Source organism: Somniosus microcephalus, chromosome 11 (assembly GCF_052327205.1).
Source record: "Somniosus microcephalus isolate GS21.2 chromosome 11, FLI_Smic_1.0, whole genome shotgun sequence".
NCBI classification, from domain to species: Eukaryota; Metazoa; Chordata; class Chondrichthyes; order Squaliformes; family Somniosidae; genus Somniosus; species Somniosus microcephalus.
The window spans coordinates 211,631,623-211,656,103 of NC_140997.1; the positions used below are offsets into that span (position 1 = coordinate 211,631,623).

The following is a 24,481-nucleotide window of genomic DNA, read 5'->3' on the forward strand; positions in this document are numbered from 1 at the left end:
ACTTGAAATTATGTGGAGAAATTATGCAAAAATGTATTTCCTTATTTTAAAAGCTTTCGCATCATTCACATAATGGTGCTATTATGCACTTTGCTGCCTCTGAATCAGCCAATCATGGAAATGGGCCACACAAATCAGAGACAAATTACCCTGTGTGTGTCAACCCAAACCCGCCTTGAGCCTACTTTGCACATCTCCGTCTAACATAGTAACCCACCTCGTAATCCCACAGCAACTCCAAGGGTTCTGAGTCTTTGATTATATCATAAGTAAAAACAGAAAATGCTGAAAATACTCAGCAGGTCAGGAAGCATCTGTGGAGCAAGAAACGGAGATAACATTTCAGGTCGATGACCTTTCGTCAGAACTTCAATTATACCAATTATGTTTAAAATAAGTAGCTTAATGCTGCAACTAAAATAGTAGAGAAACAAATTTTGGGTGAACACGTGTGTTTGTAATCCCGTGATCCCAGGACCCCATGGTGTAATTTTAAGGCCTCTGTTTTTCTGTCTTCTATATCTTTTGCATTTTTATGTCTGTTATTTCTTCACTCTTAGTGCCACTATCTACTACTTTCCCAATGCCATCAAACTATCAGTCTAATGAGAGAAATATAGGGGTGGGGCAGTATCAACATCTATAGTCTCTTAGTGTAATTGACCAGTAATTATTTCCTGTTTGGAGCAGGCCAGCCTGTAAGAGCCATAAAAGCTTAAGAAAATACTTTAAAATAGTGGCTAAATGGCATAATACAGTTAATTTACCTGACCGACTTATTGTATTAAGAAACCCCCTATTTTCTTGCTCCAGTAGTATAGTCCGACACCCCCTTCATTCTTGCCACAATGGAACAGTCCCTAAGCCACACATGGGTGCAGCCATTTTACAGTTTAAACTGCACGTGGTGAAAGAGGCAGAAGCTGTGAGGTTTGGAGCAGTACAGTTTTTGACCGTGTTCGTTTATATGTGTTTGCTTTGTAATTCCGTTTGTTAAGTGTTATAGTAAACAGTTTAAAAGACAAAGCTACGTTTGGGAACGTTTTATTTCGACACGCGTCTACTCGTTGTTAAAGGCCCCACAGCTCAGTGGCCTGCCTGTTTGGAAACTAAGAAGCGCCAATACATTAGTCAAAAACTTGCTCCCTAAGAAGGAAGGGACAGAATCGTCGGCGAACGTATACATGAATGGTCACGGAGCCAGACGACAATATAAGAAAGCGAAGGTACAGTGACTGTTACTTGCTTTGTTCATTCTATTGAGAAGCTAAATAAGAGCTGCGGGTAAAATGGCCGAGGCCTTGCGGAGCCAGGAGCTTCCCTCAGCCAGAAGGATTGCTAGCCAAAAGAGGGAAATAAAGCTCACCCCAAAGGCAATGGAAGAGAAGTTACATAGAAGCATAGGTGCAAGGAAGGCTAAATTAGCTCAGATAACTGGAAAAATGAAGATAATTGATCGCCTCATGGAAGATAATGCTAATATTAAGAAAGCTGAAGACATAATGTATTACGATTTCTCCAAGCTGCATGAAGAGTTTAATGTACTCAATGAAGATGTATTAGCACTTCTGTCTGAAGAAGAGGGAAACGATGATCAGCACAACTGGTTTGATCTTAAATCAACCAGCATTAAGGACTATATCAAGGCCACGGAACAGTGGATTTTAAAGATTCGACAAGATGCTGATACAGCAGAGAAAGATAAAGTTGACGATGAAGTCGGACCAGACGATAGCATTTCAGAGACTTCCGCCAGACCGAGCAAAAATCGAAAAGAAGGTAGCTCTGTTTCTGGACGCAGGTCAGTCGCTTCCACCACAAGCTCGTCGCGACGCATGAGAGCGGAGGCTGAACGGGCGGCGCTGATGGCGCGCGCAGCATCTTTAGCGGAGAAGCAAGCTCTTGAATGGGAAGAGGCCCAACTGCAGGTCCAAGAGGCCCAACTGCAGGCCCAACTGCAGGCCCAAGTGCAGGCCCAACGGGCCCAGGTGCAGGCAAAGAAAGAACAGCTGGAGATAAAAACAGCTATCGAGGTCTCAGACGCCAGGTTGAGTGCGTACGAAGATTATGAAGGCTCACGGGACGGCGGGAGCCACTGCCAGTCAACGTTGTCACATAGAGTTGGATCCAGGGCACCTTCAAGAGTTACAACAGAGCCCGAAGGCAATCCCCTGGCATTACAGCGTGGAAGAGTGGCCTCTCCACTAACAGGAGCACGTGATGCTACCCCAGACGTCAGACAGTCTAGACTAGACCCTGCTGATGACCACCAGAGGCCTGAAGACACAGGGAGAAGCCTATACCGAGTGATGCAATGTCAGAACGAAATTACAGAGATGCTTGTAAAACAACAGAATCTGTTTCGACTCCCTCAAAGAGACATACCAGTGTTCCAAGGCGACCCACTCAAGTATAAGCCCTTCATCAGATCCTTTGAACAAGCCATTGACTCCAAAACAGAGAGCAGCAGTGATAAGTTGTACGACCTGGGACAGTACACCAGTGGTAAACCACAAGACCTGGTCAGAAGCTGTGAACACATGAGACCGGACCGGGGATACATAGAAGCCAGGAAGTTGCTGCAGGAGCACTATGGTAACGAGCTGAAGATAGCCACTGCATATATTGAAAAGGCTACCAAGTGGCCACAGATCAGATCGGAGGACGGAGAGGCATTGAACGCATACGTTCTTTTCCTCATAGGATGTCGCAACACCATGGAGGATGTTGAATTCATGGAAGAGATGGACAATCCTACGACTATGAGAATCATCATCTCTAAGCTTCCTTACAGGATGAGAGAACAATGGAGAAGAACAGCCTTTGAGATAATGGAGAGACGGAAAAGTAGAGCCAGGTTTGCAGACTTAGTGAATTTCATAGACAAACAGGCTAAAATTGCTAGGGACCCATTGTTTGGAAACATCCAGGATGTCAGCCCGACTACTGATGGAAGAGTGAAAGCCAAGCCTGTTGAATCAAAGACTCTCAGGAAAGGTGGTTCCAGGGGAAGCAGCTTTGCAACTATCGTCACTCAGGCCGAGGAAGAAAGGCCCCAGAACTCCTCTACCAAAAGGAGCAGCACAGGGACGTCTGCTGATGCCTTTCAGAAGCCATGCCTATTCTGCCAGAAGAATCATACATTGGATTTCTGCAGCGACATCAAAGCACAGCCACATAAGGACAGAATCGAATTCCTGAAGTGCAACGGCCTATGTTTTGGATGTCTCTCTCAGGGGCACCTGAGTAGAAACTGTAAGCAAAGAACAACATGCAGAGAGTGCACTCGGAAACATCCCAGTCTGCTGCATATCCATAAAGAAGAACAAGTCCCTAAGAAGAGTGAAGAAAACAATACCGACGAGACGGTTGTTTCAAGTGCTCTGGTGTCGCTAGAACCAGAGACTTGCGGACTTACTGGGGCCGGTGACAGTGATTGTATTCTTGCCATCGTACCAGTAAGGATCAAGTCTAAGAGGAGTGAGAAGGTTGTGGAGACTTACGCCTTCATGGATCCAGGTAGTTCAGCAACGTTCTGCACAGAATCACTCATGCGACAGCTGAACGTTAGAGGCAGAAGAACAGAAATCCTATTACGCACCATGGGTCATGAGCAGGCAATGCAAAGTTATATCCTGTCAGACCTAGAAGTGTGTGGACTTGAAGAGAAGGACTTCATAGACCTGCCTAATGTTTTCACACAGAGGGAGATTCCTGTTAGAATAGGGAACCTAGCCCTGCAGAAGGATGTGGATAGATGGCCTTACCTAGAAAAGGTGCGTCTCCCATACATTGAAGCAGAAATTGGCCTATTAATTGGAACCAATGCCTACAAAACTATGGAGCCATGGCAGGTGATAAACAGCAAGGATGACGGACCCTACGCCGTCAGGACAGCCCTTGGATGGGTAGTCAATGGACCGGTAAGGAGAGATGATGGCAACAAGGAGGAACGACAAAATGTCACAGTTAATCGCATCTCTATCGCAAGCATTGAAGAGCTGTTGATACAGCAGTTCAACGCAGACTTCTCAGAACGCAGCTGTGAGGAAAAGACAGAGATGTCACAAGAAGACCATCAGTTCATGGATTTGATGACAAGGTCTACACAGTTCATTGATGGCCACTATCACATTGGTTTGCCACTGAGAAGACAGACCGCGAAGATGCCGAACAATCGCTGCATAGCAGAGCAACGCGCCATCAGTCTAAAGAGAAAGCTGAACAAGAACCCCGACTTTCACGAAGACTACAAAGACTTCATGAGAAACATCATAGCGAAAGGCTATGCTGTAAAAGTGCCTGAAGAACAGTTGAACAGAGACGATGGAAGGGTCTGGTACATTCCTCATCACGGGGTGTATCACCCAAAGAAGAAAAAGATCCGTGTAGTGTTTGACTGCGCCGCCTCATTCAGAGGAACTTCACTGAATGATCAGCTGCTTCAAGGTCCTGATCTTACTAATACCCTCATTGGCGTCTTGACTAGGTTTAGACAAGAGCTCGTTGCCATGATGGCAGACATAGAATCAATGTTCTACCAAGTCAGAATCCCTGATGAAGATGCTGATCTTCTGCGTTTCCTTTGGTGGCCAGATGGCGACGTTAGTCAAGCGATGGTGGAATGTAGAATGGCCGTACACTTGTTTGGAGCCACATCATCTCCCAGCTGTGCAAGCTACACTCTCAGAAAAACTGCAGAAGATGGCAAAGGCAAAGCACCATCAGAGGCTGTGGAGACAATCTTCAGAAACTTTTATGTCGATGACTGTCTGAAGTCCGTGTCAACAGAAGACGATGCCATCGCACTGTCAAGAGACCTTAGAACTCTGTGTTCGAATGGAGGATTCCATCTGACTAAGTGGATAAGCAACAGCAGAGCAGTTCTAGCTTCTATCCCAGAAAAGGAAAGAGCCACTGAAGTCAAAGATCTGGACCTGAGCCACGATGTCCTTCCTATCGAGAGAGCTCTTGGTGTACAATGGTGCATCGAGTCAGACACGTTCAACTTCAGAATAATGGTGAACGAAAGACCATCCACAAGACAAGGGATTCTCTCCGTGGTCAGTTCCATCTACGACCCTCTCGGATTCCTGGCACCACTCATTCTGCCGGTGAAGCTGATGCTACGAGAGCTGCGTAGAGACAAGAGAGGATGGGATGAAGATATCCCAGAAGGTCAAGCTCAGAGATGGCACAGATGGCTGACAGATTTGCAACAACTTTCTAGCTTCAACGTCAGTAGATGCATCAAGCCCGCGAGTTTTGGAGTTACAAGGACGGCTCAACTACATCATTTCTCGGACGCCAGTGAGGACGGCTATGGCACGGCTACTTACCTCTTGCTGACAAATCAACAGGGCCAGAAACATTGTGCCTTCCTCATGGGGAAATCCAGGGTGGCTCCGCTGAAGCAGGTCACCATCCCGAGACTGGAATTGACGGCAGCGGTTGTCGCAGTTAAAGTTGACCAGGTGATGCGTAAAGAGTTACAGCTCCCATTAGAAGAATCTGTCTTCTGGACGGATAGCACGACGGTGCTGAAGTATATAGAGAATGAGAAGATACGCTTCAAGACCTTCGTAGCAAACAGAATCTCATCCATTAGAGAAGCTACACAACCATCTCAATGGAGGTATGTAAACACCTCATTAAACCCAGCAGATCAAGCCTCACGGGGATTGAAGGCTGAAAACTTCACGAGGAGCGAAACTTGGATACAAGGCCCAAGTTATCTGCTGGAAACAGAGAGATCATGGCCAGAAAGACCAGATATGCCAAGTCAGATTGCTGAAGATGACGTCGAAGTCAAGAGATCAGTCACAGTAAATCTCATAAATACGAAAGAGAACTTCGACACAGTGAACAAGCTTGTTAACCATTTCTCAGGATGGCACCAGTTGAGGAAAGCAGTTGCATGGTTTCTAAGGTTGAAAGAGTTGCTGCTACACCTGAGTGGTAAGAGAAAAGAGTACCGAGCCACTATCAGTCAGTCTGAAAGTAACCCTGATAAGCAGAGAATGCTTCTACAGCAGTACATGCATCAGCACAAGACCACATTGGGCAAGAATTCATTGACCGTGGAGGATTTGGCCAAGGCTGAGAAGGAGATAGTTCGCTTCAGTCAAAGACAAAGATACCCAGAAGAAATCGAAGCTCTACAGCGAAATACTCCAATCAAGAAAGGTAGTCATATCTACAAGCTGGACCCTACACTGCAAGATGGAGTACTGAGGGTGGGAGGGAGACTAAACAAATCTGCTATGCCAGAGGAGGCCAAGCATCCTGCTATCCTTTCTAAGGACCTCCGGGTTGCTACTCTCATTCTTCAGCATATACACCAGAGTATTGGACACAGTGGGAGGAATCACGTGCTTGCGAAGCTAAGACAAAGATACTGGATTCCAGGAGCTAATTCCGTAATAAGAAAAGTACTCTCTGAATGCATTGTTTGCAGACGGTTACACGACCCTGGAAAGACCGATCACAAAGCTCTGCCTGCTACAAGAAGTAGCGTGAAAGGTTCCTGAACGAAAAAAGTGGACATTTATATTGTAAATATGTTGAACTCATTAGTTTATGACTCTTAAGAATGTTTGAGTAATTGATATGCTTCATGTGCCTAGTCAATTAGGGGCCGGAATGTAAGAGCCATAAAAGCTTAAGAAAATACTTTAAAATAGTGGCTAAATGGCATAATACAGTTAATTTACCTGACCGACTTATTGTATTAAGAAACCCCCTATTTTCTTGCTCCAGTAGTATAGTCCGACACCCCCTTCATTCTTGCCACAATGGAACAGTCCCTAAGCCACACATGGGTGCAGCCATTTTACAGTTTAAACTGCACGTGGTGAAAGAGGCAGAAGCTGTGAGGTTTGGAGCAGTACAGTTTTTGACCGTGTTCGTTTATATGTGTTTGCTTTGTAATTCCGTTTGTTAAGTGTTATAGTAAACAGTTTAAAAGACAAAGCTACGTTTGGGAACGTTTTATTTCGACACGCGTCTACTCGTTGTTAAAGGCCCCACAGCTCAGTGGCCTGCCTGTTTGGAAACTAAGAAGCGCCACTACACAGCCCTTCCCGATATTTATCCTCTCCGCAGTTATGCCTTGTCACATGGTATTTAAGTCTAACAGCACAACAAAGACAATGTTAAGAGAAATTGAGGATTATCTTTTAATTCATTACTGTTCAGATAAAACCCCTTTATGATCAAATTTTGCTTGGTCCCAAGAATATCTCACTGCATTCAGAGATGGCAGGGTGAGAGTCACTGGCTAACAGTTTGATGGTACAGGGAAAGCAGCAAGAGCCACTTAGCTCAAAGCGCATTTGCTACTTTCTCAACATCACAAGATTGCAGATAAATATAGATGAGGGAGGTCTTTCATTCCATCTTAGCTCATACAATTAGAAAAAAAAACTTCTAGTACCCCAGCATGCCATCTAAATGGATCTTGAACTAATCTAAGGTTTTATTTTTGCCTCCACTACCTGCAGAAGTATTCCCAGTGTTGATCAATCTTTGCGTGACCTTTTACCTACCTTAGCCTATGCCTCCTTGTTTTACTGTCCCAGCTTACCTTGAAGCAATAGTTCGGTTTTGGCTTATTTACTTTTACACCTCTGTAAGGTCCTTTTTTTGTTGCCTCCTTTCAAGGCTAAACAGTGCTGATTTTTCCAGTCTTTCCTCATTATATGATCCTCTGATGCTGGGGATCTCCTCGCAACTCTGCACCACCTTCGTGGCCTCAATGTTCTCTTTGTGGCTTGGTGACCAGAAGTGGACACAGGACTGAAGGCTGAAGGTGTGGCCTGATCAGTGCATTATACAGTTTAAGCACGATAGCCCCCTACTCCATTGCTTTATTAACAATATAATTCAATATGTTTATTGCTAATTCACAGTGATGATTTGTGTTAAGTACCAGATCCGCCATTGCCCCAGATCCCTTTCAACTCACTTTTAGATATGTCCACATCATCTAGAATTTATGTATGACACCCATTCTTTTTACAAACAGGGGGCTCGATTTTCAGCGTGCCGTGGAGTCGGGTTTGGAGGCGTGCAGGGGATTAAATTCCCGAAATCGGGGGTCCCGACCACATCCCGCCCCCAACCCGCCTCCATGCCAGTTTCAAAGGAGGCGGGTACCCGCCCCGCACTGGGACCCACCTCCCTGAGGCGGGAGGGGATTAGTACCAATTAACTGCCTGTTAACAGGTAGTTAACAGGCAGATTTAGCCTAATCCCTATTTTTAAGCTTGAACTGTAGGATTCCCGATGGCTCCAAACCACGCCAAGTTGGAGGAGTCGAGCCGTCGGGTTGAAGGGCTTGGAGGGGTCGAGATGTCGGTGTTCAGGTGAGTGATGTGTGCATGAGTGCAAAGGTAAGTGTGTTTGGTGTGTCTAAAGTGATTAAATAAGTTTTACATACATTTTCTTACCTTTTCAGCCTTCCTTCCTTTAGGTTCAGGGAGTCCCTCATCTCACCGGCACAGAAAGCAGAATGGCTGCGATCTGTCAAAAGTTTAACACAGCTTTCTGTGCAGGAGAGATTTCTAACGGAGTCTGTGGAGAAGGACTCATGTTAGAAGTAAGACTGTCAGTGTTTGACAGCTTCAAACAGCTGTGAAACGCTGATATTTCATCTGTCAAAACGTCTTGGCAGATGAAATTTCAGTCTGTGACGTCACCTGTTGCCGGGTGGCCCTTAATTGGCCTGCTGAGCCCGCTGGGCGGGCTCAACGAGGTCAATCAAGTTTAAATTGCGTGGATTGGCCGCATCTCGATGGAGGCGGGACTACAACCCCGAAAGTTGTAGTCCCGCCTCCAACCCGACTTCCGCATGAAAATCCAGCCCCTGGAATATCTTCCACTTGTCTCTAATCCAAAGAATAAATTGCATTCCCCTCTACTTCAGACTGTTAGCCTGGCCTGAGGCTAACTGCAGAGGACTCTAAGGATGACTCTTTGCTGCAGCTGCACTCAATCAGAGAGGCTGATCAAGGAAAGGCACTGGTGTATCCATGGGGATGCCTGTGTGCTAGACCATGGTGCCCTGTCAACCAAGGATGCTGGGCAAATATGGGAAGATGAAAAAAATGATGTGTGGATTTCAATTGTTTAACTGCAGTTTACTGGAGTGTGATACCATTTTAAAAAGTATATTATTTTTATCTTTTTAAAATAGAATGCAATTTACTTGAATGGAGATGCACAAATCATCAGCACTGACTACATTGCATCAAACGGGATTGTCCATTACATCAACAAAGTCTTAGTTCCATTCAATTTGATGTCGAACAAGCGATTATTCACTCGATCTCTGGTAGGTTACAAGGAAATCTGAAAATACATCATGTTTTATGGATCATATTTTAGTGCTGCAAAATCTATCTTTCTTCACTCCTTTTGAACATAACTGGGCCCAGAATTTCTGGTCAGCGGCAAAGCGATGGCGCTCGCTGCTGATCTCGAAGAAAGCTGCCCACAAAGATCTAGCGATCTCTGTGGCATGAATTTCAGCTCTCCCGACCTTAGTTTGAGTCTGGTGCCAAAGCAAGCGAATCTCCAGAGTCCAGCAACAGTGATGTCATCGAGCAGGCTAAACAGCCAATCACATTGAAAAATTCTCACAGACAGCAAACCAGGAAGTAAAAAATGCACAGATTATAATTTCCTTTAAAAATTTTTACAGAGAGCGAAATAAAGATTGGGACATACACATAGGATTAAGGTAGAAGCTGAAATATCATAAACAAACTTAAAAAAAACTTATTTTATATTAAAAGCCATGTAATTCTTATTAATGGAAAAATGTGACTTTCCACAAATATAAAATTAGTTTTTCAGGGCCAGAACAGTTGTTCAGCAGTCAATACACCATCAAAAACCCAGTTACACTTCTTTCAATAAGGCTTAACTTTTTCAGTGGGGTTTAACAGCGATATTCCAGCGTAATAGGAAAAGTATTTGAGCTCGATTTTGCCAGGCCCGAGGAGGCGGGATTGGAGGTGTGTGAGGTGTTAAAAATCACAAAAAATGGCGGGTGGATCCGACCCTGCCTCCAGCCCGCCTCTGAGCAATTTTCCCAGAATCAGGGTTTCAGACCCCGTTTCCATCCCGCAGCCAGGGTCTCCAGAATCGTCGTGGTCTGCTGTGCCTGAGGTACAAGTGGCTCATTGCATAGCCTCCTCAGATGAGGAGGAGGGGGAGGAGGAGGAGAAGGAGGAGAGCGACAACGAGCAGCTTGCGGAGGCACATCAACCAGCGGCAGCAGCATGCGAGCACATTGCTGCCCAGGATGGAAGGGACGCACTCATCTTGGCCAGATTTGCTTAGCCTGGCCAATCAAACACTTTTGCCTCACACCTTCTTACCAGAGCATCGACAATGGCCAAGAACCTGCGGATTCCTATCACTCTGGCCACCATACTGACAATTGCAAGTCGCTCTAAGCCCTCAATGTGGAAGTCCCATTTGTGAAATGACACAGGCCACAACTTCAACAATTTGCCATCACAATTTTTTATCACAACAATCAACGGATGGCATTTCAAAAATAAACAGAACAGAACACCCAAGTGACTACCTTTGGGACTACTTGTGCTTTATCTTCCTCTTACGCGTGCTCCTACGTGGTGCTTCCCCTGTGGCTTCAGCAGATGTGGAGGCCCCTTGCTCACTTTCTTGCTGCTCCTGTCTCGATGCCTTTGGCGGGCGTCCTCTGGGGTTGCAAGCCTGTGAGGGCTCGGCAACAGTCGGCTGCTCCTGCGGCTGTGCAGGGGCTGAGACGCCCATCTCAGTTGAGTGAGGACTCTGGTGGGGCTCTGACCGAGGGCTCTGCAGTGGCATGGTCGTGTGAGCGCTTGGAGAGGAGCCCCCACTTCCTTATTCTCTGCCACCAACATCCCTCTCATGGGTCAGCCCCACTTTAGAGCTAGCAAGTGGCTTGACAGCACCTTGCTGCACTTCAGGGGGTCCAGGAGGACCTGTTTCTGCACTGGAAGTCCTACTCCAGTGGTATTCCATGAAGGTCTGGTTTCTCTGCTCAATAGTTGACCATCGCTCCTCAAGAGATGTCAGTCTATTCTGAACAATGACCATGTTTTCAACACTCTGGCGACTTATCTCCTCCATGGCCGTAGCCATCCTCTCCTCTACCGTGGCCATCCTTTCCACGGAGGTTGCCATCCTTTCCGTGGTGATCCGTTCATGCGCCAATGCCTCCACAAAGTCTCTGCTCATGTTAGCGATTGACTCCTCCATTCGCTCCGCACTCGCAGCAACCCTGGTGATAAAACCTGCCAGAGACTCCTGCACCTGTTCCTGGAGCTCCAGCAGTGCTCCCCTTCTGGATGGACCCGGAGGCACAGGGTCGACATGCAGCGGAGCCGAACTGGGAGAGTCCTGCACCCTCCGACAAGGATCTCCACTGCTGTCCCTGTCTCCACCATCTGCTGATGCTCACCTGTGAGCTGTGACACACCAGTTGACAACTCTACTCTGTCTCTCGAAGGTCCCACCGAGGTGTGAGTGTCTGCGCTGGTGCTGGGTGCGCTTAATTCTGCTGACGCTACATCCTCAGAGGTTGCAGCTTCCTCTGAGGAGTCTGGGGGCTCGGGCTGTTCCTCCTGGACAGTGGGGAGGGGGGCTGTCACTGGTCCTGTGGGGGAGTAAAGAAAAGAGTTAGACATGTGAGATAAACGTTGCATGCACATTGAATTGTGCAGATGATCATAAGTCAATCTGTTAGAGCATCAGATTCATTATTAGTGACTCATGCAATGTCAATGAGAGAGATAAAAAAACTATTCTGTCACCAGCTTGCTCTGATGTGCCCGTCTGTCCGTCCCCCACTTGCGCATCCTCCTCCACTCCCACGATCTCCAGGGCCGCCTCCTCTGCAGTGGTGAGCTGGGCTATTGAGGGTGGCCCTCCTCCTATCCTCGCCCTCTCCCTCTTATTGTGGGCTCTCTTTTCCTGCAAAGAGGGACACAAGTGGAGTTTGAGTGAGAATGAAGGAGTGAGTATCGAGAACCCATAGCATAGATGCTTAGAAGGACACAAAGATGGAGTGAGGTGCCAAGACCAAGGGCCCTCCCTGGTTGTTGTAAGTTGTTGTCATAGCATCACAGTGATAGGGAGTGTGAGGGCTGCATAGTCGAATAGTTAAGTGAATGTGAACATACAGAGAGAGGGAATGGGTAAGGGTGCAGGGGTGTAAGGGTGAAGTGGGATGTGGAGGAAGAGGTTGACAAAGCAGAGTGCTGGTGATGAGAGGCGATGGGGATCAGATTAAGGGTCATGGGGATGGAATACTCACTTTTCCTGTGCAGAGAAGGTCATGAAACCTCTTTCTGCACTGCAGCCAGGTTCTGCTGCACATTGAAATGGCATTCACCTCCTGTGCCACTTGCAGCCACACAGCTTTGGTCTGTTGTGGAGGCTTTTTCCTCCCTGAGGAAGGAAAGAGCACTTCCTTGTTTGCTCTTGATCCTTCCACCAGGGCTTGGAGGGAGGCCTCATTGAATCTGGGTGCACACTTTGGTCTGGCGCTGGACATAGTTGCAGTAGGAATCCCTCAGAAGTATGTTGATAAAGTTGTATGGCTGAAAAGGAACCAAGGCTGCTTGCAGGCCTTAAATCCAGCTGCATAGATGACGTCATCGGAGGCAAGTTTCAGTATCAAAAGACTCATTGGGCCAGGGGTTTCCACACGCTGGAAATCAAGTGCCCAATTAGGGCAAAATCGCACTTTTGTCCCGCCTCACATCGGAGGCGGGGTCCTGACACGCCGACCACCTGACGCGCCCCCAGCCCGCCCCCCAGTGACAAAATCCAGCCCTTTGTCAGGAACTGTGATTTGAATTGACTGCCGGCTCTGGGGCACTCCACAGCACAACCTGTGGCAGAGCAGGGAATGACTGACAGCAACTTCTGGATTTCCGTGTTTATCTGCGCATGCGCTGGCTCCAGAAGTTGCTGTCACTTTCAGAGGAGCAATGACGGCGAACGCTGACAGTTCCACCATCATTACCACCGCAAAATCCAGGCCAATGTTATAGTTTTATGAAACGCATGTGCCCAGTGAGTTCATCCAGTCAGTAACGGAGTACAGATCTGGAAGGTTCCAGGTTGAATCAGCAGTAGGGAGGATTACACTTGGCCTCAGTGTTCCTAGGCAGGGAAGGAAATAGCAGCCGGGATTCCCGCTCCTGATTCCTGTCCGGTGCCCTTTACTGACAGTTTGCAAAGGCGAGGATAGGATTGGCTCAGCTATGATGCCCCTTGAATGAATAGCCTAGCAGTGCTCACAGTTAAGGCTTCCGCGTGAATCATAGAATGGTTACAGCACAGAAGGAGGCCATTCAGCCTGTCGAGCCCATGCCTGCTCTCTTGCAAGAGCACTTCAGCTAGTCCCACGCCCCCGCCCTTTCCCCGTAGCCATGCAATTTTTTTTCCTTCAGGTTCTTATCCAATTCACTTTTGAAAGCCACTATTGAATCTGCCTCGGCCACCCTTTCAGGCAGTGCATTCCAGATCATAACCATTCGCTGAGTGAAAAAGTTTTTCCTCGTGTCGCCTTTGGATCTTCTGCCAATCTGGATCTTCTGCCAATCACCTTGAATCAGTGTCCTCTGGTTCTCGACCCTTCTGCCAATGGGAACGGTTTCTCTCTATCTACTCTGTCCAGACCCCTCATGATTTTGAACACCTCTATCGAATCTCATCTCAACCTTCTCTGCTCTAAGGAGAACAACCCCAGCTTCTCCAGTCTATCCACATAGAATGCTGGTCAATTGGGGTAAAAAAGAACTGAATAAAACATTCTGTTGTTATGTTCCTTGTCAAAATAGCGATAAACTGTGTTTATATATTCAGAAAAAAAAAACTAGCATAATCCCTGAAAGCATCCATTGTCCCTTTACTAAAAGAGCAACTTACAATTAGATAGTGAATCAATGTAGTTAATTGTCACCAGGGAGATGAGACACAGCTGGAGATTGGGGCAAGAGTAAGAAGTAGATGGAAGCGTGGGCAAAGAAAATTCATATTTAGTCTGTTTGTTGACCTACATTAAGAGCGTTGATACAATAATCTGTTAAAAAGCAGCCACACCGACATGAAGTTCCCAGTTGATTCGCAGTCTGTGGGCTAATCTAAGATGGGTCAGCAGTGAAGTACGTTACCATTGGCGTCAGTGCCCTGGTGCTATGGAGAAAAAAGATAAGTTCCCATTCCCGATTGCTATCCAGGGACCAGATAAATGGTCACATAAGCTGTCGTAAAAATTCAGTTGGTTCTCCAGTGTCCTTCGGGGAAGGGAACCCGCCAGCCTACCTGGTCTGTGCTACACGTGAATCCTGTCCCACATTGCCTGGCTGACTCTTGATGCTCTCTGAAGTGGCCTAGCAAGCCACACAGTTGTGAAGAAAAACAATCCCTCAAGGAAAAGGCCCATCGCTGCCTTCTCAGGGCAAGTAGGGTCGGGCAATAAATCGGGCCTTGCCACCGTCGCCTACCCCTGAGAACACATTTTCTTTAAAAACAGGATTAGGCTTGGCTGTCATAACCTTCAGGGTAGAATGGCCTGCCGAATTCACCGTCTGGGGTCACACAGGAAAAGTGGTCACTTAGGCAAGGTACCAGAGAGCTGCTGCCTCGTGTGAAACTGTATCCCAGTCAAATTCAGTGCCTTCAGGAGAGAAGAGGCAGGTTGGGGGGAAAAAAAGCTAGCACATTTCCATATGTTACTGATTCATTTAAAATAACTTGTTATGTATTCTGGACCAATGTAAAAGGCACAATACGGATGGTTTCAGGATCAGAGTCATTATTTTGTCTTAGGTTTTTGGAACAAACTTTCACGTATATCTTGTGCTTGAATTCTTTATTCGCAGCGCAATATCACCACAGTTGCAAGTGATAATGGATACAAGATTTTTAGTACTTTGATTAAGGTAGGACATTTTCTTTAATACTAACGGATTTCTGGTGGTGCTGCTTCTGCTCAGCCAGCGGTTACACTATAGCGAGGGGGTGCTACGCATCGTTCCTGTTAAGGTCCCGCGCAGTCCACTTACCGGCTTTCCAATGCAAGAAACCGCGCATGGGCGAAAATTTGAATGGGCCGCCCAGCCAGTTAAAGGGATCGCGCACCTCCAAAAAATTGAGGGAACATTGGGGCTGCAGTGTGGAAGTGGTGCAAAGGGTGCACCCAAAACGATTGGACAGCAAGAAAGAACTTGCATTTGTACAGCACCTTGACAGATCCCCAGGACGTCCCAAAGCGCTCCACAGCCAATTAAGTACATTTGAAGTGTGGTCACGGTTGTCACGTAGGCAAACATTACGTGACACCAGCTCATTTGAATGTTTTTCTGCCATTCAGAGCCCATGACGTGCCGGGAGTGCTGAGGGGGTGGGGGAAGCGAGCACGGAAGCTGGAATTAATGGGTTAGGAGGTCGCTGACTCCCTGTTCAGTGCTGGCAGGATTTTCTGGCATGGGAACGTGATGCAACAGGGCAGAGATGGTTGGGGGCAATAGGCAGCTGGTTTCTTTTGGGGACCGCCCTCGTCAGCACCAACAAGGCCCGGTGTGGCTGGAGTGGGACACGGGCTTCCCAACTGCATTAACGGATCCCCCCCACCCCCACTAATTTAAATTTTAATGGACGATAGTGAATGTGTGTAAATAAAACTCCGGAGGGGCAGTGTCAGTGGCTGAGAATTTCTCGGAGCTGCTCCCACTTCTCCGCTGCCGTAACTTTGCCGGAATTACGATGCAAACCCGGAAAATTTACAGCAGCAGAGCTGAAGCAGCTCCGAGTAAACTGATAGCCAATAAAAGAAGAGTTGTTGTAAATAAAATTTGTTTTACAACTGTGCGATGTACAAATTTACATAATCCTATTTGCTCTGTATTAATATTCTCATTTATTGAGCGAAAGGCACTTCATTGCTAAGATGCTTATGTAAATTTTTGTTTTTCTGCTGTGGTACTATTTCCTGTGCTGACTTTCACATTCCAAGGAGACCAGAATAGCCTCACCTCCCAGAGAATTTCTCTGACTCTCAGGCAGGGGAGGCAGACAATTATGGAGGCAGAAGGTCAAAAACTGCAGATACTGCAAATCTGAAACAAAAGCTGGAAACACTCAGCAGGTCAGGCAGAATCTGTGGTGAGAGGAAGATCAGGTTAATGTTTCAGGCCTTCTGACCCTTCATCAGAACTGTCTTCCATGTGCTTTTGCCTCTCCTAGGGCTCCTACGAGGTGCTACAGCATGGGTGGAGGAAGGCTGCACATTTTCATTTGAGGAGACTGCAAATGGCCTTGGACAGTGACCTCGAGCAGCTCTGCGCCTAGAGGACATGGCTTCAAAATGCACCATCTCGGCCTGGGCTGCAGCAGCCTGGGCTGGCTGGCTAACAGTCAACAGCAAGGGCACTGGCGGAATGGCAGGGGTGGGAGGCCGAATGCTGTCACCCTGAGAGAGGACAGCAGGTTCGTGCTCCTTGGAGCCATTGCCACTCTCCTGGGGCGGCACCTCAGCAATCCTACTGCTCCGTTGGAGAACAGATTGATGGACTGGTGTGATGCCCTGGAAGCCCCTTTGAACAGAGTCATGATGGCAGCAGTCTGAGCTTGCACTGCAGCACTCAGATCTTTGCTGGAAGCTGTTTGTGCTGCAATGGAAGCTGTGACATCGGCCATCAGACGCTGCATCATGGTGGACTCCACAGGTGTGCTGATGGAGGTGACCACCCATTCCATTTTGGAAAGGATGGGCTCCAAGCTCTGCACAAAGTCCTGTGCCAAGTTGGTGCTGGACTCCTCCAAGCTCCTTGACATTGAGTGCAGGCTTTCTGGCAGACTTTCCAGTGCACCAAGCATTTGGTTAGGTACACCGAACAGCCTTCTTAGGCCATCAAAGTCCTCATCTGAGTCCTCTGCAGCAGAACTAGTGTGCAACCTTGCCCTCCAACACACTCTATCCTTTCCCCCTGTCCTGGCTCCTGCACACTTATGCCTGATGTCACCACGTGCAGATCCCTCCTCTACCCTAACCTCTAAAATACACGCAGTGCCTGTCTCTGAGCTGGTGGCTGTGAGTGTACGATCGAGTGACGGTGTCTCTTCATCTTCACTGTCTTCTTCCTCTTCCTCCTCTGACTGGGAAGGTTCCAGTTTTGGATATCTGAAATGGAAAAGCTTGTTACTTCAAAGAAACATGCAATTCATCCCACAAAGGTAGTGAGGAGAGAGGAGAAAGTCAGAGATGCATATTTACACCATCTGCAGCTTTTGAGTCAGAAGAGATTGTGGGATGAGAGAGAAGGAGGTTTAGGTATGCAGATACCCTCATCATCAATCCCTCCAGCCCTGCCAGTGACCACGGCCTCAGCACTGCCCCTTCCCATGATGGCCAGCACTGTCTCCTCCATGGGGGTTAAAACATGCAGGCGCGCTTGTCCTCCTCCAGTTCTTTCCTGTTGCCTGCTGTTATGCACCACCTTCTCCTGCAAGAAAGAGGGAAGTGTGTCAGTGAGTGTCCTGCAATATGTTTGGGTGATGTGGCTGTCATGGTTGAATAGCTGCCAGTGTGCGCGAGCTGTGAGTTTTGGGTGCGAGGCTTGCAACAGTGCTAAGTGTGTGAGGGTGAGGTAAAGCATATGAATTTTCGGGTTGAGTACCGATTGATAGGGATTGTTGGTAGGTGGGTGATGGGGGTGTAGTGAATTGAGCAGTGGATGAGGCTAGTGGGGTAGTTGGTAGGATATGCCATTTGAAGATGAATTCACTCACCTTGACAACTCGTGTCAGATCGTTAAACTTCTTCTTCCACTGCATCCATGTCCTTGGAGCAACACTCCTGTCATTAACCTCCACCGCTACTTCTTCCCACTGTCTCATAAGCAGGTGTCTGGAGGGCCTCTGGCCCCTCTGTGGATAGAGGATGGTTCTCCATCTTTCCACCTCTTTGACCAAGACCTCCAGTTCAGCATCTGAAAACATAGAAACATAGAAGATAGGAGCAGGAGTAGGCCATTTGGCCCCTCGAGCCTGCCCCGACATTCAATGCGATCATGGCTGATCATCCAAATTCAGTACCCTGTCCCTGCTTTCTCCCCATACCCCTTGATCCCTTTAGCCTTAAGAAATATATCCAACTCCTTCTTGAATATATTTAATGAACTGGCCTCTACTGCCTTCTGTGGTAGAGAATTCCACAGGTTCACCACTCTCTGGGTGAAGAAATTCCTCCTCATTTCTGTCCTAAATGGCTTACCCCTTATCCTTAGACTGTGACCCCTGGTTCTGGACTCCCCGACCATCAGGAACATCCTTCCTGCATCTAGTCTGTCCAGTCCTGTCAGAATTTTATAAGTTTCAATGAGATCCCCTCTCATTCTTCTAAACTCCAGCGAGTATAAGCCCAATCGACCCAATCTCTCCTCATACGTCATTCCTGCCATCCCAGGTATCAGCCTGGTGAATCTTCACTGAACTCCCTCCATGGCAAGAACACCCTTCCTCAGATAAGGCGACCAAAACCTTGGTGTTTGCTCTCTCGCATGTTCAGCCATTGCTCAAAGTATCAGAGCCCAGATAGACTTCTGAAAAACTCCCACCACTTCTTGCAACTACAATGTGCCTCCCCCTTATGAGGTGCAGGCTGCCTTTAAATAGTGCTGGGCACTCACGATATTGGGCCCCCTGCTGATGCGTGTAGCCAATGAACAGCGCGGGGAGCGCTAGCTGCACACAGAAATCCTTTAAAAGAGCAAGCAGCACAAATTTAATGTGCTGCTTGCAGCGCGGGTATGGGTGTGGGTTAATCGCGTACCGTGATTCCCATTCCCGTTTTTGGGGGTTATCCAATTTCTCCCCCCCCCCCCACCTCCCCACCACTGCTACTTCTCTACTTCTGTCGTTGCTGGCTCTTTGCTATCTCTCCTCGTCCCACAGTGAGACCCTAAGGCTGTATTACAGGGGTTGGGATTTTCTGCTCTTCTACTTAAGTGATCAGGAAATCTTGGGCGTGGGAGTGCAGCCAATTAAGTCAGTACATGAGAAGAGGTTGTGGTAGGGCACAAATTAAAGATTATCCCAAAAACAATTAAAGGGGAGGTTAGAAAATATTTATTTACACAGTGGGTGGGTAGAATGTGAAATTTGTCAATAGTTTTAAAAAGGAATTAGATAGTTGCTTGAAAAAGTAGCTATCTCGTCCAGGAAAATGCTTGGCAGACTTCGTGGGATGAATTCCATGTTTCTTTGAGGCAACATTCTTTGACTCGGTGGCCTGGATTCCCTTCACTATCCTGCCCCAAATCCTGATCCCACCAACCCCGGAGTCACGCATGAAAGACACAATATCTGGTTCAGATTATAAGGGTTTCCGGATGTTATGCCTCCAGGTTACGCTATCATATGATATTGGGCGGTACAGGTGCACTCCTGAACATAAGATGTAAGGGCCACTTACAGGAGTCACAAACTGACTGAGAGAATATCTAAGGCAGACCCCAAATTTTTATCAATATAAAAGATAGTTCTCCCTGAATCTATTTTGGAAGTGTATTTTTTTTTTATAAATACAGAAAAGTAACTTAAAAATTCAATTTTCACAGGAAACAAACCTGTTACCTCTACTAGAAGATCCAATCCACAGGCCATTCACAATGTTGTGGCCAACAGATGACGCATTTAATTCTCTTCCTAAAGCGAGACAGGATTGGCTTTATAGTAATGAGAACAGACACAACCTTGTGGCATACCTAAAATTCCACATGATCAGGGATTCAAAGGTATTTAAGAACTGTGATTGTGTATCGTGTATCCTTGATAAGGGCTGTGATTTCTTCAGAAAGTACTGGCCAATTGTAAAGATGATTATGACTGTATGTTTCACACAGAACCGTTTTCTGTTTCAGCTTAATATGAACTGCGTTGAAGCTACCCAGTTTATTGGCTAGACCATGTTGCTCAAAATAGAAATGGTATCATAATTAAAATGTTACAATTGTGTCCTTGAATGGGAGGATGGCATTGGCTCTGATACTAAAGCAGACTAGAGCCAATCATCAACAGGGTCGCATCCTGGCACCAGCTTTGGGTTCCGCCTATTGGTGATCTTCGCTTTTGATCCTGCCAGGGTATGTGGGGTCGAGGGAGTTCACCTTCTTTAAATATAGCTGATGGGAGCATGCACAAAAAGGGCACATCTCGGGCATCTGCCTGCCCAGGGAGCTTGGTAATTGCAGCAGAGTGGAGGAGTTTACCCACACCCCACCCTACAAATTTCTTTACTGTACTATGCCTCAGTGGCTTCCTGTATAAGAGGGATATGAAATGAGAAAAAAAGAAAGACTTGCCTTTAGATAGCGCCTTTCATGACCTCAGGGCATCCCAAAGCGCTTTACAGCCAATGAAGTACTTTTTGAAGTGTAGTCACTGTTGTAATGTAGGAAACACGGCAGCCAATTTGCACCCAGCAGACAGCACCACAGACAGCAATGTGATAACGACCAGATAATCCGTTTCAGTGATGTTGATTGAGGGATAAATATTGGCCAGGACACCGGGGAGAACTCCCCTGCTCTTCTTCAAAATAGTGTCATAGGATCTTTTACATCCATCTTAGAGAGCAGACAGGGCCTCGGTTTAACATCTCATCCGAAAGACATCACCTCTGACAGTGCAGCACTCCCTCAATACTGCACTGGAGTGTCAGCCTAGATTTTTGCGCTCAAGTCTCTGGAGAGGGACTAACAAATCTAGAACTCCCTGGATGTCAAGGGGCATACAGGGTAGGATAAAGAAAAAAAGGGAAGCTTATGTCAGATACCGAGGGCTCAATACTGCAGAAACCCTAGAGGAGTATAGAAAGTGCAGGGGTGAAATTAAAAAGGAAATTAGGAAAGCAAAGAGAGGGCATGAAAAAATATTGGCAAGTAAAATCAAGGAAAACCCAAAGATGTTTTATAAATACATTAAGAGCAAGAAGATAACTAAAGTAAGAGTAAGACCTATTAGGGACCATAAAGGTAACCTGTGTGTGGAGGCAGAGACATGGGTATGGTTCTTAATTAATACTTTGCATCTGTTTTCACAAAAGAGAGGGACGATGCAGACATTGCAATCAGGGAGGAGGAATGTGAAATATTAGATGAAATAAACATAGTGAAAGAAAGTATTAAGGGGTTTAGCATCTTTGAAAGTGGATAAATCCCCAGGTACGAATGAAATGTATCCCAGACTGTTAAGAGAAGTAAGAGAGGAAAAGGCATAGGCTCTGCCCATCATTTTCCAATCCTCTCTGGCTACAGGTGTGGTGCAGGAGGACTGGAAGACTGCTATCATGGTACCGTTGTTTAAAAAGGGAGAAAGGGATAGACCGAGTAATTACAGGCCAGTCAGCCTAACCTCGGTGGTGGGAAAATTATTGGAAAAATTCTGAGCGACAGGATAAATCTTCATTTAGAAAGACACGGATTAATCAGGGACAGTCAGCATGGATTTGTTAAGAGAAGGCCGTGTCTGACTAACTTGATTTAATTTTTTGAGGCGGTAACAAGGAGGGTCGATGAGGGTAGTGCGTTTGATGTAGTCTATGTGGATTTTAGCAAGGCTTTTGATAAGGTCCCGTATGGCAGACTGGTCACGAAAGTAAAAGCCCATGGGATCCAAGGCAAAGTGGCAAGTTGGATCTAAAATTGGCTCAGAAGCAGGAAAAAGAGGGTAAAGTCGAAGGATGTTTTTGTGACTGGAAGGCTGTTTCCAGTGGGGTTCCGCAGGGCTCAGTATTGGATCCTTTGCTTTTTGTAATACAGGAAACTTTCTGGTATCCGGCACGGATGGGACCGATGTGGTGCCGGTTCATCAACAATTCCAGATAACCGAACACTATAGTAAAAGATACGGACCTTAGAGCTCCATATAAAGCAACAAACCCTGTTGCAACAGCTTCAGAACAATGTCCACAAGTTGCAAGCGTCCCTGTAGCTTAGCAACAGCTGCAGCCAAACCCTTACCTTCCTCCATTTGTTGCTGTGCAAGTAATAAAAGTTACCTGAACCGACTCCTGAATTTTGCCGGTTAACCGACATTTCCGGTTATTTAGGGGCCAGTTAATCGAAAGTTTCCTGTATATATCAATGATTTGGACTTGAATGTAGGAAGTATGATTAAGAAGTTTGCAGATGATACAAAAATTGGCCATGTGCTTGATAATGAAGAAGAAAGCTGCAGACTGCAGGAAGATAGCAATGGACTGGTCAGGTGGGCAGAACAGTGGCAAATGGAATTCAATTGGAGAAGTGTGAGGTAATGCATTTGGGGAGGGCTAACAAGGCAAGGGAATACACAATAAATGGTAGGACACTGAGAAGTGCAGAGTATCAGAGGGACCTTGGAGTGCATGTCCACAAAGCCCTGAAGGTAGCAGGATAGGTAGATAAGGTGGTTAAGAAGGTTTACGGGATACTTGCCTTTATTAGCCGAGGCATAGAATATAAGTGTAAGATATCACACAACGCCAGGTTATAGTCCAACAGCTTTATTTGAAATCACAAGCTTTCGGAGCGCTGCTCCTTCGTGAGGTGCAGTGGAGAAATGCATAAAGACACAGCTTATATAGTCAGAGAATAATGTCAGATGTTTACAGGTAATCTTTCCAACTGCCATTTATCGCACCTTGGCAGAGAGATAATCACAGCAGTCAAAGGTGTGAATGGTGTCCAAACAGGTCAGTCAGGAAAACATTACATCAAAGAACATGCAGATGCTGGGGTCACGGGCCCTGTGGTCTGGGAAATGGAAAGATCAAACAAGGCTCCTGCTCTTGATCACTATCCAGTTTAAAAATGCGTGCTTGTGGACATCTGGTGAGGACCGAACTGCTGGGATGGTCCCACAGAAAAGTAACCTGCCAATAGTCAGTGGCATTACAAAGAAGGGCAACGTGGGTGAGGCAACCTGGAGAGGGCCGACTCCACCTGTGAGACTCCATGGATCACCGTCCTCAGGAGGGGAGACCCCAGCATCTGCATGTTCTTTGATGTAATGTTTTCCTGACTGACCTGTTTGGACACCATTCACACCTTTGACTGCTGTGATTATCTCTCTGCCGAGGTGCTATAAATGGCAGTTGGAAAGATTACCTGTAAACATCTGACATTATTCTCTGACTATATAAGCTGTGTCTTTATGCATTTCTCCACTTCACCTGACGAAGGAGCAGCGCTCCGAAAGCTTGTGATTTCAAATAAAGCTGTTGGACTATAACCTGGTGTTGTGTGATATCTTACATTTGTCCACCCCAGTCCAACTCCAGCATCTCCACACCATAGAATATAAGAGCAGGGAGGTTATGCTTGAACTGTATAAAACCCTAGTTAGGCCGCAGCAAGAATACTGAGTGCAGTTCTGGTCACCACATTACAGGAAGGATGTGATTGAACTAGAGAGGGTGCAGAGGAGATTTACGAGATATTGCCTGGGCTGGGGAATTTTAACTATGAAGAAAAATTGGATAGGCTGGGAGGAGGCTGAGGGGAGACTTAATTGAGGAGTATAAAATTATGAGGGGCCTAGATAGAGTGGATAGGAAGGATATATTTCCCTTAGCAGAAGGACCAATAACCAGGGGACATAGATTTAAAGTAATTGGTCGGAGGTTTAGAGGGGATTTGAGGAGAACTTTTTTCACCCAGAGGGTGGTGGGGATCTGGAACTCACTGCCTGAAAAAGTGGTAGAGGCAGAGACCCTCATCACATTAAAAAACCCGGATATGCACTTGAAGCACCGTAACCTACAAGGCTACGGACCAAGTGCTGGAAAGTGGGATTACGCTGGATAGCTCTTTGTCGGCCGGCAGGGACAAGATGGGCTGAATGGCCTCCTTCTTCTGTGCTGTAAATTTCTATGATTCTATGATTGAACCCACAACCTTCTGACTCAGAGATGAGAAGTACGATCAACTGAGCCACGGCTGGCACTAGATGTGCTGAAGTTTTCTTTGGGGTTCTAGCCCAGGACTGGACCCTGAGATGGGCCCCACTTGTACCTCTCTGATGCTCTTCCTCCCCCCCCCCCCAGCCAAGGCTCCTCAAACAGGGATGACCTTGTTTGAAGAATATAGAGGTCTTGCCCCGAACAAGGCCCCACAGTAAACTGGCAGAGAAGCCCAGGACCTGGCATATCCGGGTCCTGGCATAATTCCCGGGCCTTTTGTCATACTCCTGCCTGATTTATGATGGGATTTTAGCAAAAGGCCTGCAGAAATTCAGTGCCAATATGTATGAACTGTGTTTCAAAGTTCAGCAACTCCTGGACCTAGACTATTTCTTGATAGAGGAGCAAATTATTTCTAATTAGGAACTTCTAAGATGTAGAATTCACTTTTGATTTTTCTCCATCTGAAAAAACTTCCTGCTGGGCAGTCCCTTCCTATTGAGTTCTGTA

At 46.7% G+C, this 24,481-nt stretch overlaps 1 protein-coding gene across 1 annotated transcript in view; it reads left to right on the plus strand.

Annotated features, from left to right (window-relative positions):
* stab1 (stabilin 1) overlaps positions 1-24,481 on the plus strand; it is a 298,755-nt gene that overhangs the window by 217,432 nt on the left and 56,842 nt on the right. Inside the window, exons 49-51 of the mRNA XM_086001826.1 lie at positions 9,197-9,334; positions 14,910-14,969; positions 19,647-19,823. Of these exons, the coding sequence (XP_085857952.1) occupies positions 9,197-9,334; positions 14,910-14,969; positions 19,647-19,823 (375 nt within the window). The remainder of the gene's footprint in view (positions 1-9,196; positions 9,335-14,909; positions 14,970-19,646; positions 19,824-24,481) is intronic.